Below are 15998 nucleotides of genomic sequence, written 5' to 3'. Positions count from 1 at the left end.
TTTCAAGTTTCATCATTATTTGAGACTGTCTACACTCAGCAATGTAGCTCAGGATTACCTCGACACAGAGAAAACACTGACACTCTGGTCCTGTTTGACTGAGGCTGCTCAGAATGGCTTTGGTTTTAGTCAAAACAATGGCAAAATTCAAGTGAGATTTTACCTTATGAATAGTCTCTTCAGCTGGGATTTTGTCTAATGAATAGTCTCTTCACTTCAGTAGGCAAAAGGTCTGTTTTTAAACCATGTTAAATAATACCCAGTAAAATCTTACAGCAGTGCAATTTCTTTCAACACAAAATGTTGAGTTAACATGTACAGATAAGTCTGTATTACAGCTTGTACTCCTAACTCCTGTGAAAACAATGAAGAGGCTTGTCTTCATCAGAGTTTTATCTTACAAGGTTCAGCTTGAGCTAAGAGTACAACTCTTTCTTCCTTAATTATGTTAAGACCTGAAATGTTAATTAAACTGAGGGGCATAAAACTTGTGTGGGAGCCTTTGCAAGATGGGGACCAGTTGTGTTAAGATAAAATCCAGGAAATCACAGGCAAGATATCCTTATGTGGTGTTTGGAATAAGTCTCAAACTCTCCTCTACTGAACATCCAGTTTTGGTTCTGTGCTCAACCCTGTGATGAATTCCTAGAGACAAGATCTGCTCCACCCCTTCCTGAAGACCAAGGATGGCTGTGGACAACCAGGGTCACAGGGTTATCAACAGTTATGAAGCAAGAGATGGAAAAATCTCTAATGAATCTCAGTGAGTGAGCTTCTATTTTCTAAACCTTGCACAGGACTTAATGCAGCTGTGGCTTTATGATGGCAAGGGTCTCCATCACCTCTGCTGGGACAGCTCATTTCAGATTCTAATTTCTTTCCATTTCTCAGAAAAATTTTTCAAAAATCCTTCTTTGTTCATCTCTAGATACATGTTAAGGAAGCTGCTCTTTATATCTGTCCAAACACTTCATCACAGAAGTGTTATTCTCATCAATAAAAGAAAGCATATTTTACTGTAGGCAGTAACTCTTCCTAAACTCCTTTACTACACAACTAGATAGCAGTAGATGCAATGGGCAAAGTCAGGAAAAACATTTCAGTGATGCCAGAGCTCACCAGTCATTTATTTTGTTTAAATTTCTCACAATTTACTTTTCAGAAATCATGTGTGAGGATGCTTTGTTCATGAAAGCACTTGCCAAAGCAAATCTATGGTTGTCAGCCTTGATTATGCTTGCTACAAAACTAAAGTGACTTTGAATGGAAGTGACTAGTAAACATCCAATTAATTGAAAATTGATTATATATAATAAAACATATAACTTTGATAAAACATATAACTTTGTTGATATATCATACAGCTTGAAATGTGTATGCTGTTCCTCCAAGAAATTAATTACTTTTTGCAAATTGTTATCTCAGTTCCTTGCATTATTTTAAATTGTACATCAGACAGAAGAACTGTATGTGAAGATAAAAGCAGATTTGTATGCTACGTCTCTAAAATAGCTGGTAGGCATAAAAAGAACTACTTGACTTGAAGTAATGAAACATTAGCAGGAAAGCTTGCTTTAGATACAGTGTTCAGCTGGGAGCTAAGTATATTTCATAATGCCCCAGTGCTGCTTACTTCCCATTATATCTGAATTATGTTGCATCCATACATGTTATGTATTGTTATCATCTGGTATTCAGGATACAAATGTGTAAGAACCACTTGTGCAGCTCCACGGCTCTTTTTAAAGATATAACTACTTTTTTATACTATGTATGTAAGTATATGTATAAAACCATTATGAATATTACCATAAATCTGCTATACAGAGGATATTTAGGTCTCTGTGCATTTCATAAATGTAACTTAGGGCAATGATGTACAACCAAAAGAACTACTTCAACACAAGATTTACTGTGATGAGGAGCTCTAAAGCAAATCCAAACCCAAAATATCAGATCCAAATGTTCCAGACTTTGTGGGTGAACAGAATGAGACTTTCATGGCTTAGTCTCATGACATTAGCCCAAGGCATGTGTGGTCCCATTTTTTAGAAAAACAATTTTTTTTTTTTACTTTCTGCAGGAAAGAATAGCTTTCTTACAGAATCTCAAGCTATTCAGGCAAATTCATGGCAGTGAAATCATGTAAGATGTATCTGATTGTGTTACTCCATCTTTTTATTTACTTGCCCAAAGCAATCTCTTTTTAAATTTAATTTTGCACACAGTCATGCAGATATATTTTAGTACTGAAAGCACATTTCAATATGCTTAAGTTAAAGAAGTCAAAATCTTCTTGAAACTATTTTAATTGGGTGTCAATGCTTCCCAAATTGATGGATGTTACTGTAATATGAGCATGTGGAAAGGATTTTGATTTTTGCTTCTTCACAGGGATGGTGAGAGGCACTGGAACACTGCTAATTGCTACAGACTCTTCATGGCCATAAGCAGAACCTTAGCTATTGCATAAACAGCTTCAGCAGATTAGCTGGGAACATGCTGATATACCCTGGCTGAGAACATGGCTAAAAAAAAGCATTAAAAAATGGAAATTCAAAAGCTAACTGTTAAACAGCAGCAACAGCAATCTAACTTTCTTGTTTTCTTTTCAGAAGCAAACACGGCAAAAACCAGCTATATTCCTTATGCATATGAAGAGTAGCAGCATGGCCAGATACAGCTTATCATCAGTACTGGATGTACTTATTAGCTTCTAATCTGTCTTTATTTGATTTGACAGCACAGTTCAGGAAGTCTGTATAATGGAGGAGCTGGAGAGCTATTTCTGATTCCCACTTTCCCACCATGCCACTTACCTTGCAGCCTTCGCAAGTGATGCAGCGATAATGATATCCGGTGGCTTTGTCCCCGCATACTACACATAGCTCATCCTTGTCTAAGTAACTGGGTATGTACCCTGCAAGGAAAAAAAGGACATGGCATGTGAACTCCATTATGTAAACTCCATGTAAACAAAATTATATGATACATTTGTTATAAAAAGATTGTATTAAAATCCACCTTGTACATGCATCTTGTCATATATGTGCCGTAGGCATGTTGTCAACCAGCACCATACTTCTGAACTCACTGAATTTCCTGAATAAGTTTGTACTATGTTACAGACTTAATTAAATGCAGTCTATAAGATTTTCTATTCTTCAGACTGACTCAGTGTCTACTGCTCAAGAGAGAAAAGTTGTAACATGATTTCTTTCTCCTGAGTTAAATACTGCATCAGAAAATATTACCTCAGAAGATTGTATGTGAAATAATAAAATAACAGTGAAGGCATACAATATGTTTCTTTTCTATATATCAGAAAAAAACCTCAATATACTTACATACTGCAGATGAGAACCCAAGTGTGACTGGGGGACTTGGTAGTAAGAAATATTTACTGACAGATGGTTTGTTTCAAAGCAGCAAGGTAGGAGTAACATACAGCCCAAGTTGAATTGATCATGCCTGACCTGGACATGTTCCACAGGAATACTTAATGTAGCCTGAATTTAAAGCAAAATACGCAGACATTCAAATGTGTGTGTGTGTGTGTGTGTGTGTGTGCGCATGTGTGTGTGTGTGTACATGTATGTGCTAGAATGAAATTTTCTCTTCAGAAGTGGTTTATCAGATCCAGCCAGTGAAAATATTCCTGCTGTGAAAAAAATTGGCAATGTTGGTTCTTTTCCCACAATGACATTTGTTTTGAAAACACAAACATATTTTCAATTTGAGCAAAAAACCAAAACAATATTGATGGCAAGCAAAAAGTAATCATAACCACAGACAACTTTTAAACAGGGTAAAAATACAAACCTTTCAAAATCAATGTTTCCATGACTCATAACTAATGGAGTTACAGTTTTTAACTTTACCTTCTGAAAAATCTCACTGTGAAGATGCAACATAGAGATCCCATATTCCCTTTGAGGCGAGAGAAGAAAGTGCATCTATATGTATAGCTGTGTAAGATTAGTGGAGTGTAGTAAACATTTCACAGGATCTCACAATGGCTCCAGTCACTTCTGGAGGTCAGCTACTCCAACACCCCTGCTCAACACAGGGCCACCTAGAGCTAGCTGTCCAGGCCCATGCCCAGACAGCTTTTGAGTATCTCCAGGGATGGAGACTCCACAACCTTTCTGGGCAATCTGTGCAAGTGTTCTGCTCTGTCACCTTCAGAAGGAAAAGAAAATACTATTTTATTATTCTCAGAAGGAATTTCCTGTACTTCTGTCTGTGCTCATTGCCTCTTGTTCTGTCACCAGGAACTGAGAGGAGTCTGGCCTTGTCTTCTGCAGTATGGGGGATCAGATATTCACACACACTTATGTGCCCCCTTGAGCCTTCTCTGCTCCAAGCTGAAGAGTTTCAGCTTTCTCAGTTACTCCTCATAGAAGAGATGCTCCAGTTCATCATCTCTGTGTCCCTTTCCTGGACTTTCTCCAGGATGTCTGTGCCTTTCTTCTATTGGGGAGCCCGGAACTGGACCCAACACTGCAGAGCTGAACAGAAGGGAATGAGCACATCCCTCAAGTTGCAGGTGATGATTTTCCTAAAGCAGACAAAATGCCATTTACCTCCCTTGCTTTAAGAACACTCTGCTGGCCTATATGCAACTTGCTGCCCACCAGGAACTGCAAGTACTCCAGTGCAAATCAGTTTCATGCCAGTTGGGCCTGCACTGCTGTGTTTATGACTCCTCTTGTGCAGAATTTGGCCTTTCCCTTTGATGAACTTCAAGAGATTCCTCTCATCCCATTTTTCTAGCCTGCCTAGGTTGCTCTGAAAGAGCAGCACACCCATCTGGTGTTCCAGCTGCTCCTCCCAGTTTTGCATCAACTGTCTGAGTGGAATTTTTGAGTGTAATGAAGAAGAGTCCTTTGGATGCAGCTATCTGTGACACTATCCCTTACCACTGCCTTGCTGAATCCATCTGTAGCATCACACATAAGGCTAGACATGAAGGTTGATGTCTTTATGTAGCCCTCGCAGCAGCATGGGTTGGTACAGCTTGGGGACTTGGGACACCAGTCACTCAGGGCAACAGAAGGCTGTTGCGGGATGCTGCAAGAGGGGTGGCCATCATCTTCCTGCAACCATACCGGAGGGTCAGCTCAGTTCAAATTCAAATGCTGTCCTAAGGCTATGCTTCCAGAGGTTGTCCAGAAAGGAAATCCAAATTAGACAGAACACTTAACCGAGCTTAAAATGCTTAAACTTTATGGAGGCTGGTGAGTAAATCAGGAGAAAGGAAAGAAGGCAAGAAGTATTTGTATGGCCTAATTTGAGTATAATTATGAGAACCTCAAATTACAGAGGAACACATATCCCTCTTCTCTAAAACAAGGAAGCAGTAGTACATGGAAGCCATTCCTGGATGCAAACATCTCAGGTCTGTCAATATTCCAAAAGGGGAGTGGGAAAATGAGCTAAGATCTTAATGTTGTATCAAACCAGTCTACAAGACAGCAAAAGAGCAGATTTATACTCAGGCTACATTTCTCCATGACCCATGACGAACAAATTATGCCTGGATAGACTGGTGGCCATGTGACATTGAGAGATGAGAGACAGCAGGGTTTCAATTCTAATTACATCACTGACTCCTAATAGACACTATGCCAGTGGGGGATTAGCAGAGGCTATTATCTCCATCCTGCCCCCAACTCTGCTCACACCTGCCTCCGCACCATGCAACACATACACAACATAGAGTGAACAGAGTGGGCAGAAGATGCAGCAAAGGGATGCAGAATTTTCCCTTAAATGTAGGATGAAGATCAATGGTTTCTTGTTATTGCTGGTTACTGATATTCATGGAATAGAAGCTTTGCATAGCATAAACTACATCCTCAAAAATTCAGTATCCCTGGTTATCTTCCTCAAAAAATGCTTCTGAATTAAATGCCTTGATATTTCATTAATTATATAAGGTGGTTAGTGCTGCTCGTGTAATGGCAACCTGTTCTACTGGAGGAGCAGGAGACCACTTGTCTAAACCACTTCCTTAAATATATACAGTAGGTCATGCATGTGACCACTGCTGTCCATCTCCTTCCTGGAGTTTTGTGACTTTATCCAATATAAAAAAGAGTTTCCAATCTGGCAGAACACACAATCTCCTAGGGGCACTCTTAGAAATTAAAAATGGCATCCTTACATGCAACCAATTTCTTTCATCAGAAGCATTAAGTGCCACCTATGTAAGCTACCTAAATATTATGTTCAGTACTTCCACAGAATGAGTCCATATCACAAGGGAAGTACACACCTGGAACTCTCCTAGTGATTGAACAGGAAACATGAATAGAAAAATCTTATTACCAGGAATCACTGGCAACAGAAGTGTGCAATACACCTATCTTTTATTTCTATTACATATTTCTATATTTTTAACACTTCTTCCAACAGCGAATGGGCTATAAATAGATAGACTGGGAAGATTGGACCTTCAGTAGTATTTTTAAAAGATACAATACAGACAGACATCACTGCAAAAGGACTAAATGGATTTACCTTCAGTTCTTACAAACACTAATGTCTGTTCTAAGCAATTTCTAGTAGTGGCAAATATCCTGTATGACCTTTGCATAAATTCAATACAATTTCATTTGAAAGACATGCAGATAAACAGACTCAGTACATGTTTTCTGCTTCTCAGAGTTAGAAACAACATTAGTAGGAAGAAATTCAACACTGTTTTTCTGATCATGGTGCCACCATGGAAGAAATGAATAGTGCAGTGGAGATTCTTGGGGAAGCCATGGGTGGCAGCAGAGCTGTCTGTTAGATGTTTTGAGGAAAGAGAAGAGCAACAGACTTGTCTCACTCTTTGCACCACTATTAGTAACCTGTCTCTCATATCAACAAGTACTTTTGCTTCATGTGTGTTTAATAACACTGAAGCAAAGATAAAAATGTCTATGTGGAAAAGCAGATGCTGTCTGGACAGAGTAACCCTGATGTTCTCTTACTAAAGAAGAATGTCTGATAAATCTCATGGAAACATATGTTCCTATTTCAGGTGGTCATAATTTATCTTTTATTTCTTAGTCAAAACCTTTAAAATAAATAGCTAAGAGGAACTGTTCAAGAGCAACACCAACCTCACTGACTTGTACAAAAACAACCAATATTGTTCCTTGTTGTTTCAAGTCTCTGTCTCTTGTATTCAGCATCCTCATGGACTATCATTTGTTGCATCCTGATGATCTTCCAAGTTAATTATCTGTCAAGTATGACTTGACATTGTTTATCACAATGCCCACTTTGGATCTTTGTTTTGAGTAGAGAATAACAGTGAATGACCTTGATCTGCCATGTCTGGTGTTTTCCCTGCAGCCTAAAGTAACACCTTTGGTCCTCAGACTCCCACCTGCCAGTCTGCTTAATCTTACTGTCTTGGCAAGGCTAAGCACACAGCAGGAACACTTGCCTCTCTAGAAGAATATGTAATACAATCTATTATAGCCAATCTTGAGAGCGATCTAAATCACAACTGTAGCTTTAGAGAGGCATAAGAGGAAACAATTCCCTTCAACAGGAAAATGCACAATGAGTCTTCCCCAAGCAGCCATAAGGACAGCAGGAGATCTGCTAACCTATGCAGTCATCTGAGGTACTCCTCCATTAATACTGTATGCATGCACTCTTGAATTATCATTTGCAGGAATGACGCCTTACAGCACCATGTATGACCCTGCACAAGTGTAATGGGCTTGAGAGACACAAGCAAGACACTCAGTGCCTATTCCTCCACTAAACAAAGCAAAGAAAAACTATTTCAATTATAAAAAACTCTGAAAAATTATAGTTTTTCTTCTTCCTCTGTACCTGGTACACATTAACAACATCAACAACAAAAAACATCTTTTAAGAAAAGGCCAATTTCAGTTTTGTTTAAATATAATTGCACATACTTTGTATCTCCAGATCTGTACAGATAATGTGATACTTGCCTAGGGAATTAATCCCCACCTTAAAAACATTGTAGAACCAAATGTTATTTGACTACCAAACAGGGATATGAGTAACACCGATGCAAACAAATTATGCCTGTATGCCAGATATTCATGTATATCTTGCAGGCAGAAAATGCCTTTTTTTGCTATTGCAGAAGGACAGTTACACTTCCAAGACCATTATTCACTACTTTAATTTTCATTGTACACTAGCAGAGTCATGTATTAAATATATTCCCTGAAATCTTTCTTTCTCCCATCTGGTATAGTTTGCATTACTAGAGACCACTCACTAAAATGAGGAGTTAGGACTTACCAGTAAGCTGGTATTCACTTACTAGACACTACAGTGTGAGAATTAAAAAGATGAAATTAATTACTACCTTGAGAATCCTCAACTGTATTAAAATTGAAATGTAAATTTGTACTGCTGTTCTACTGCTTTCACAGTCACCTTGAACTCAATACAAGTTATAAAAAATTACAAGGGCCAGCCATGCATCATCCTGGACATACTTGTGCAGAAGAAGCTTACATGGAGTGTTAGTGAAAGCATAGAGACAACAGAGAAAAAGCATACTCCATTCTTATTTGTGCTATTATCAACATTGATCTGAAAGGCTCAGCAGATACACTGATCCTTTGTTCCCATTTTCTTAAATTACTCCCACTGAGAAAAATGGCTTATTTCTCCTTCAAGCTCGGAAGCACTGAGAATGTTGCTGAGCAGATTCACACTTTTCTTGTTGGCTAACTGGCTTGCATGCCCTCAATTTTTATCTCTGTTGACATTCTTTGATTTATGAAGTTACTAAAATTTGGCAAAAGATTTTGCAAAGATCGAATCGGAAACATTTCATAGTCCCTTTTCTCTCCATGACTTTTCAGTGCATTAGCTGTGCTCCTTAGGCTGAGTCAGAAGCCTTATCAACAACAGTGCTTTTGCAGAGAACGTGCTGAAAACATTTTAGCCCAAACTGTGTTGTCACTTAAACTTCTGCAATCAGTACTTTACCTGCAGCCATTACCAACTACAGGTACAAAATACATCACTTTAAGGGTCAGAACATGCAGTTTCCCTACCCCTCAAATTATTTAAATGTTTTTAGAGACGGTATCTTAGTACTGCAAGAAAGTTATTTGTTTAGAAATCTATGCCTCACTGAACAAAGAGAAGTATAACTTACTTCACTTTCTCATCCTTCATCTGGTTGTGGAAAGGTTACAGTAAAGGAGATGAAAACACATTATTTCAATTTACTTTTTTATGAAAGAAACATAACTCCAAATGCATATTGATTTATGCAATGGATTACACAATTTTTCTTAGTGCTATTTCCTTAGATGGGTGGTCAAGGACAAAATTAACACTTTCAAGCTTGAATAATCATTAACATACTTGGAGCTGCTCTGCTACAAAGGGCAGGATGACAAATTCTCAGTGTTTCTGTAAATTGATTATATCCACACACACTCCCTGCATTGATGAGATGACGTTTTGGCATGAGGTTCATGTTACTGTTTCTTAGCTATTTAGAAAGTATCCTAATGTTCTCACACTGCTGAGAACTCAGTATTCAATTGCACACTCTAGCACTCACACATTATGTATTCTCAGCTGCACATTAATTGTCTGAGAAAAAACAGAGAGAAATAATTACAGCGATTACAATTATAAAAATAACAGCAATAACAACAACTTTCAAAGCCCTGTTCTCCCACTATACCAAGAGCCCTTTCAAACATGGCATTAACCTCACTGGTGTATCACTGGTATCTGGGAAGCGAGGTGAGCTGCAGGGATGAGAAGTCAGCTCTGCTACAGCCTAAATGCAAGAATTCCCCCCTGAAAACCCTTGGTTTGGGGGAGCAGCCTCTGCTTTCTGCTCTCTGCCCCACTGAAACTGAAGTTAAAGCCTAATCTCACAGAAACCGGTGGACATCTTTCATTAACACTGTCCAAGAAATTACCATGCAAAGGAACTTTAAAATCCAACTCTCATCCCAGTTTTAATTTTGCAGACATTTCTCCCATGTTGTTCAAATGTCCAAAACACTGTGCAGATGCTAGTGTGGGGAGACTGATGTTTCTGGACTCCTGTACATATTTCTTTTGTACCTTCCTAACTGTATTATCTCCTCCCTGTCACTGGGTACTCCTCCTCACAGGATAGGTGGTGTGAGGAAATCCAGGGACATTTTTGTCTGTCTGCTCAGCCTCTGCACAGGGGCAGGGGGGCACAGGGTCCCCCTGAGCACCACCCATCCAGCAGGCAATGCTGCAAGCTCACTAGGCAGCACTGTGTGAGGGGGAAAACATTCCAGTTTAAGCACTCTGGGACAAAACTGAGAATAGCACCTTGTTCTTACAACGATGAGCCCTGTTCTGCTTATCAGATTTCACGGCGTTACGCAGAAAACAAAGTGTATACGGCTGTCTGCTTCCTAAGGCAGGATCAGTTCCAAAAGGACTTCCTAAATAAAACAGTAAGCTCCTGCACAAACGTTGTACTGTCACCTTTTAGCAGCATACACCAGAGCACAAATGGTAATGGAGCAACAAGTAGATGCAAAGCTAAACCCATATCTCCACCTCTTGATTTTCTGGACTACAGTTATTTTCTTTAAAAGTTAATTCTTTCATCAGAATTTCTGACAGATAGGAAATAATAGTTTTTATTGTTCTGTAATAACTGAAGCAGCTTTCTGATATTTAGAATAACTGGCTATGCTTTATAAATGCTTTTACTTTTTTTCCCTTAGTGACACATTGCTGGGGTCTTTGGTTGTTGTTTTTCAAGTTATTTTCTGAATTCGTTCAAAGTGACATAAAAATAGAGAAGTAATTAAATGCCCTTTCACAAATTACAAGCTTTTCAATATATAAAATGTTGATTATTTTCTTCTCAGAGGGAAAACAAGACTTTAACCATTTAGTAACTAGCAAAAGCTCTGATAGGAAACAAGTAATAAGTGCATGTACTAGTGTAAAGAACAGTCTGATTTGAACTGCATATTATTGAGATTAGGACAAATTTCAAGGGACTAACAAAAATACCAACTGCAACAATCAGGACTCCTCATGAACACCTGTTTAGGGAATTAATTTGTTTTAATGGGCTATTACCAAGGCTTCTCTAACAAACTCACTCACTCCCCCAATCAATTCTGGATCAATACAGACACACATGCCTTGTGAAAAGCCTTCTGTTCTTAGGACAGGATTAAAAGATTTGTTAGTTTTACGATAGCTTGCTTAAAAGATGGAAATTAAAAAAAAAATAAAAAAAAAAAAAAAAAAAAAAAAGAAGAAGAAAAGAGAACATGCACATGTTCCACACAGTTTAGATCTCTTCTGCTTAAAAAAACCCAACATTTGCAAAGGTTTGACAGAAGGGAGGCCACTTTTTATCGATTATCACAGTAATAAGGCTCTAAAAAATCCCAAAACACGTTGCTCAGTCTTTATGAATGATCAATTAAGAGCCTGCTAGAGAGCTGGCTTCCACGGAAATTCACCGTCATTTCTTAGTGAAACTGAGGTGGTAGAAAATAAGGGCATATAAGCTGTTTTTAAAAACAATTCTATATTCCTTCAAACAAGCAAGTTCAAAAACTTTACATAGGGCAGATGTCAGGTGTCTGAGCACTGAAATAACTTAAAGCTCTGATCTGGGTGTACTAAGTATTATTTATAGCCTTTAGCATTATGAAAAATGTATTCCTTCAGTGACTTTGCAACAGCAAGTCTTTATTTTTGCTAAGTTAATCCTGAGATAAACTTTTTCCTTAACCAAAAACAAGACATGGGAGAAGTCTACAAAGACTAGGAATTCATTGATTAAAACCCAACAACAGATAAATAGCCTTAAAAAGCATTTAAAATGTTGCACAACACAAAAACATGCATTATCCACAACTATATTTAGCCTACAATTTGATCATGTTGTTACAGCTTCCAAGAAGGATTTTAAAAATAATTTTTTTTTATTATGAAATATTATGCTGTTCAATGTATAAAATCAAGATATTTTTCTGTCAATTATAGAGATTTATTGCATCAAGGGTTAATGAGTATTTTCTGCCTCAAGGAAAATATTTCAGTTTTCCATGTAGTTAATAAAAACAAACACTCTGCTTTTCACTACAGAGATACTTCAAAAGTAGTAAATGGTGTTTTCTTTATCTCTCTAGTTACATCAGATTCATCTGGACTTTGGAAAACTGCATACAGAAAATCTGGTCTGATCAGAAAAGGATATTATTTTGGTATATCATACAGGGGTTTTTTCTTCTTTAATAATGTGATTTTAAAGAAACAGAGAGAATGTATACTTCATTGCGTAAGTTGGGTTACCGAGTTCAAAACAAACAGCACTGAAAACATTTCCAAGTGTTTGTTAGTATTTTGGGCTCTTTTTATATCTCTTTTGCTTACTTGAAATCAAAAGAATAAATTCTAAAAACTGGCAATGATTTAACCCCTAGGGATCGGGCATTTCACTTGTCTCACAAATGTATTGATTAGATCAACCTTTTAGATGCAAAGTCATCTTTCTTGAATTTTCAGTCTTTTTTGCTCTGCATAATCAGAAACTCGTGGTATTCACTTAGAAGACAATAACTCAAACACATTTTCCCATACATATTTACAGTCCTATTTTCAAAATCTTTTTCCTGAGTTGCTGAGCCAACAGAGTTCACATTTACTGAAAACATGGACTTACATAGTTTGTATGTAAACAGAAACATATCTTTAAGATGCAGAATATATAATGATGACATTTCAGGAGAGAAACTTTCTTATCAAGCTCACTGACAAATAGCAAAGGAACTTAATAGTCCAGGAAAGCAGAAAAAAAAAAAAATATACTTGCAAATGTCTCTTATATATTAAGAAAAAGTGCTTAGAAATCCTCATTGCTCTCCGAAAACCTTACAATCACCTAGCAACCTATGTTACTGCTGCTTTCAATTTTAAACAGGCAGCCTTCACATTCAAAGATGCATCTGAGCCAACTGATGCAACTGTAAGTTTAAAGCAAAACAAAAACAAAAACAGAATTTTTTTTTTTTTTTTTGTTATAAATAAAATGCCCCTACCTTTCTTCTGAGAGTACGATGGCGACTGCACTTGAGAAAAAGTAGGTTTTTCTTCTGTGAAAAATTCAGGTTGGTTGTACTGATTCAGGGCCATGTCCATGTCAGAGTACTCGCTTTTAAACACGTTTCCAGGGTAACTACAGGTATAAGGCTGATTCACCGCCCAGGCCTGTTCCATATATATGTTGTTACTGTGCAGGACCTGAGCATCACAACTGCTGTAACCCTGATTATCTTCAATATATGTGCAATAATCAGTGGACTGCATGTAGCAATTGCTACCAGCAGCTGGGTGCACTTCATATATTTCTTGCATACAGTAGTTCATTTTGTTAGCCTATCTCAGCTTCTACTTTACGTACACACACACATGCATACACACGCAGGCATGCATACACATGGATCAGGAAAGGAGCAATGAATATACACCAACAAAGTCGACTGCAAAACAGCCCGTTTTACTTCGGAGCAGCACCTGATGTGCTAAAATCCTATTTATATTGGGACGGCTTGTGAACTCCCCTGCCAGTCAAACATATTGGGAAGCAGATTTATGACAGTCAAAGGTCTTAATCTGTGACTGTAAGTTAATTCCAAGGGAAGATGGCAGTCAGGTAGCAATGACCACCAGACAAAGAAGCGACATCCTGACAACCCTCCTGTTCCCCCATTTGTCTGGAATAATCATTTTATAAACCATTTCCAGCCTTTTCCAATATGATTAGAAAACGATTACTAAGGCAAGGACACAGTTATGTCACCGTAGTTGTCAACTTAAGTGTGAAGAATTATAAAGACTGCTTAAGAACTCCCGGAGGGGATACGCTGAAAATCCTAAAATCAATAATCCTGTTTTTCAGCATTAAACCATAGAAAATCCAATAGTGCTGGGCTGATGACCCAAACAGTAGTCTAGTGTTACAAAATTTAGCAACTTAATCTGTCATCAGCTTTATTGATTTTGTTTTACAGAATTACATGCATGAATCTCCCCAGCCTTCCACACATACACAATCCTCCCCACTGCTAATGAATTTACGGGAAAGCGGTTTTTCTAAACTTCAGTGATTTTAAGAAGTAATTTGTATTGAGTTCAACAGGTGGGAAACTTCAAAATAACATAATCAGCAAAAAGAACACTGCTTAAATATTATCAATAAGCTAATTGCTTTGCTATTCTGCTTTGTTATCTTTTCTGTTTCAGTAATGAAGTACTGTTAGAAGAGTTTTTTTCTGATAATAGAGCGAGGAAAGGAAGGAACGTTTTTTGCTCATTTTGGCTCACTTATGAACTATGAATATGACAATGCCATTACAACAAAAACTGTATGGTATTTTAATTGCTTAATGCATGCCAAACTTCAAGATGGTTATTACACCTTCTTTAATCAGCCATTTTTTTTAATCTAAAAAATTATTTTATTTTTAACTTACATTAACTGCTATTTGGTTTTTTATGAGGAAAAATGTGGGGTTTTTTTATAGCACAGCTAAGATACAGTAAAACTTGTGAAGTCAGTCATAAACCAGTATCCCTTTCTAATATCTGTTATTATTATTAGAGAGTTTAGTTATTACTGATTTGATAATGAGAGCTTTCTTACTTCATTAGTTTTAAACTACAGGATTGCCAAAATTACTGTGTAACTTGGCCGTTTTTCTTCTAGGATCTTAAACATACATCTAAAATCTTGATGAATGTACTCTTAAATAGTCTTAAAAAGTTCAGTGCAATAGGTAAGAACTGGGTGTGTCTTATCCATATTTTTCCCTATCCACTATTGCTAAATATTTCAGACTAATAAAAACAACCAACAGAGAGACATTTTCCTTTCTGACATATAACTGTAACTAACCTATCTAAATAAGCAGCATTTCCAGTTGACGTCTAATTAACTACCAAATCCAGGACAAGTCCTTCCAATGATCAGAGAAGTTAAAATTCATATTGGAGTTTTTCTTCCCTCTCTAACTATAAAAGAAGCATCTTTATCATGCATTTCTTATTAACTTGCTCATAAAATAATAATACATTTGGTAAGTCAAACTGAACTCTATTGAGATCAATGCTACTGAAGTCAATGAAGATGCCTTCAAAATGAAGTTGTTCTCCTCTAATAATTTAAAAAATTTATTTCATGAAGATCACAGTTACTGAAATCCAACAAGTAAAACCCTAATGAACCCTTGTTCATTTACCATTGTCTAACTCAACAAATACCACTATAAAATACAGTGTGAAAAAACACACAATAAAAGTTAATTTTAATTTTAGTTCAGGCCCATCATCTATATTTTACAAACAGTGAATTTGTCTGTGATAAAAAGCATCTCTCATGTAAGATCTAACTCAGCACTGGATATTCAGCACTTCATAAAAAATGCCTTTGTTTCATTCAAGAAATTCTGCAATAGTTGTTTCTTCTGAAACTCCCAAACCATTCCCACTGAGGGGATGGGTTGGTAATGCTGTAGTGTACATAGCATATACAGCTTGCTGAGTTTACTTCTCCATGCTCCCAATAAAACATTCCTAAGTACCGTACCTGGGTTGTTCATTTACCACAAAAAGATCCCAGGTACCACCAATAGGAATTTATGTAGAGCTCCCACAGAGGTGAGGCTGTGTTTTACAGGTTAGCAGAGCACAATACCTAGATACTTTTACACCACCCAGAAAAGCTTTGGACAGCTGGGCTTTAAATTCTTAGTGAAAATTTTTCCTATATGGATTTACTTTGCCAGCAAAGTCAAAATTCCCACAAATCTTTTCTTTTCTGTTTTTTTCCCCTTCTGACTGGATTTAGGCTTGTTACTGAAAAACTAAACAGAATTGAAGCCTGGTGTAGACAGAGCTGCTCCAGCCAGTATGGCATCTGAGGAAATGGTATTTCCACATGGCATGGCCTGTGACTTACTTTCTGT

The 15998-nt window shown here is 37.4% G+C and overlaps 1 protein-coding gene across 16 annotated transcripts in view; it reads right to left on the bottom strand.

Annotated features, from left to right (window-relative positions):
* The window catches only part of THRB (thyroid hormone receptor beta), a 168409-nt gene that overhangs the window by 16845 nt on the left and 135566 nt on the right, over nucleotides 1-15998 (bottom strand). For 15 of the 16 annotated variants that reach the window (XM_021538085.3, XM_077787104.1, XM_021538086.3 and 12 more), the window contains one exon: nucleotides 2820-2920. In XM_021538085.3, the coding sequence (XP_021393760.1) occupies nucleotides 2820-2920 (101 nt within the window). Of the gene's footprint in view, nucleotides 1-2819; nucleotides 2921-13073; nucleotides 13417-15998 lie in introns of those variants that run through there. The other variant, XM_021538083.3, reaches the window with a different exon arrangement.

This window comes from Lonchura striata, chromosome 1, assembly GCF_046129695.1.
Source record: "Lonchura striata isolate bLonStr1 chromosome 1, bLonStr1.mat, whole genome shotgun sequence".
Classification (NCBI taxonomy): Eukaryota; Metazoa; Chordata; class Aves; order Passeriformes; family Estrildidae; genus Lonchura; species Lonchura striata.
Note: the sequence above shows the minus strand (reverse complement) of the source record. Positions and strands in the feature narration are given on the sequence as shown.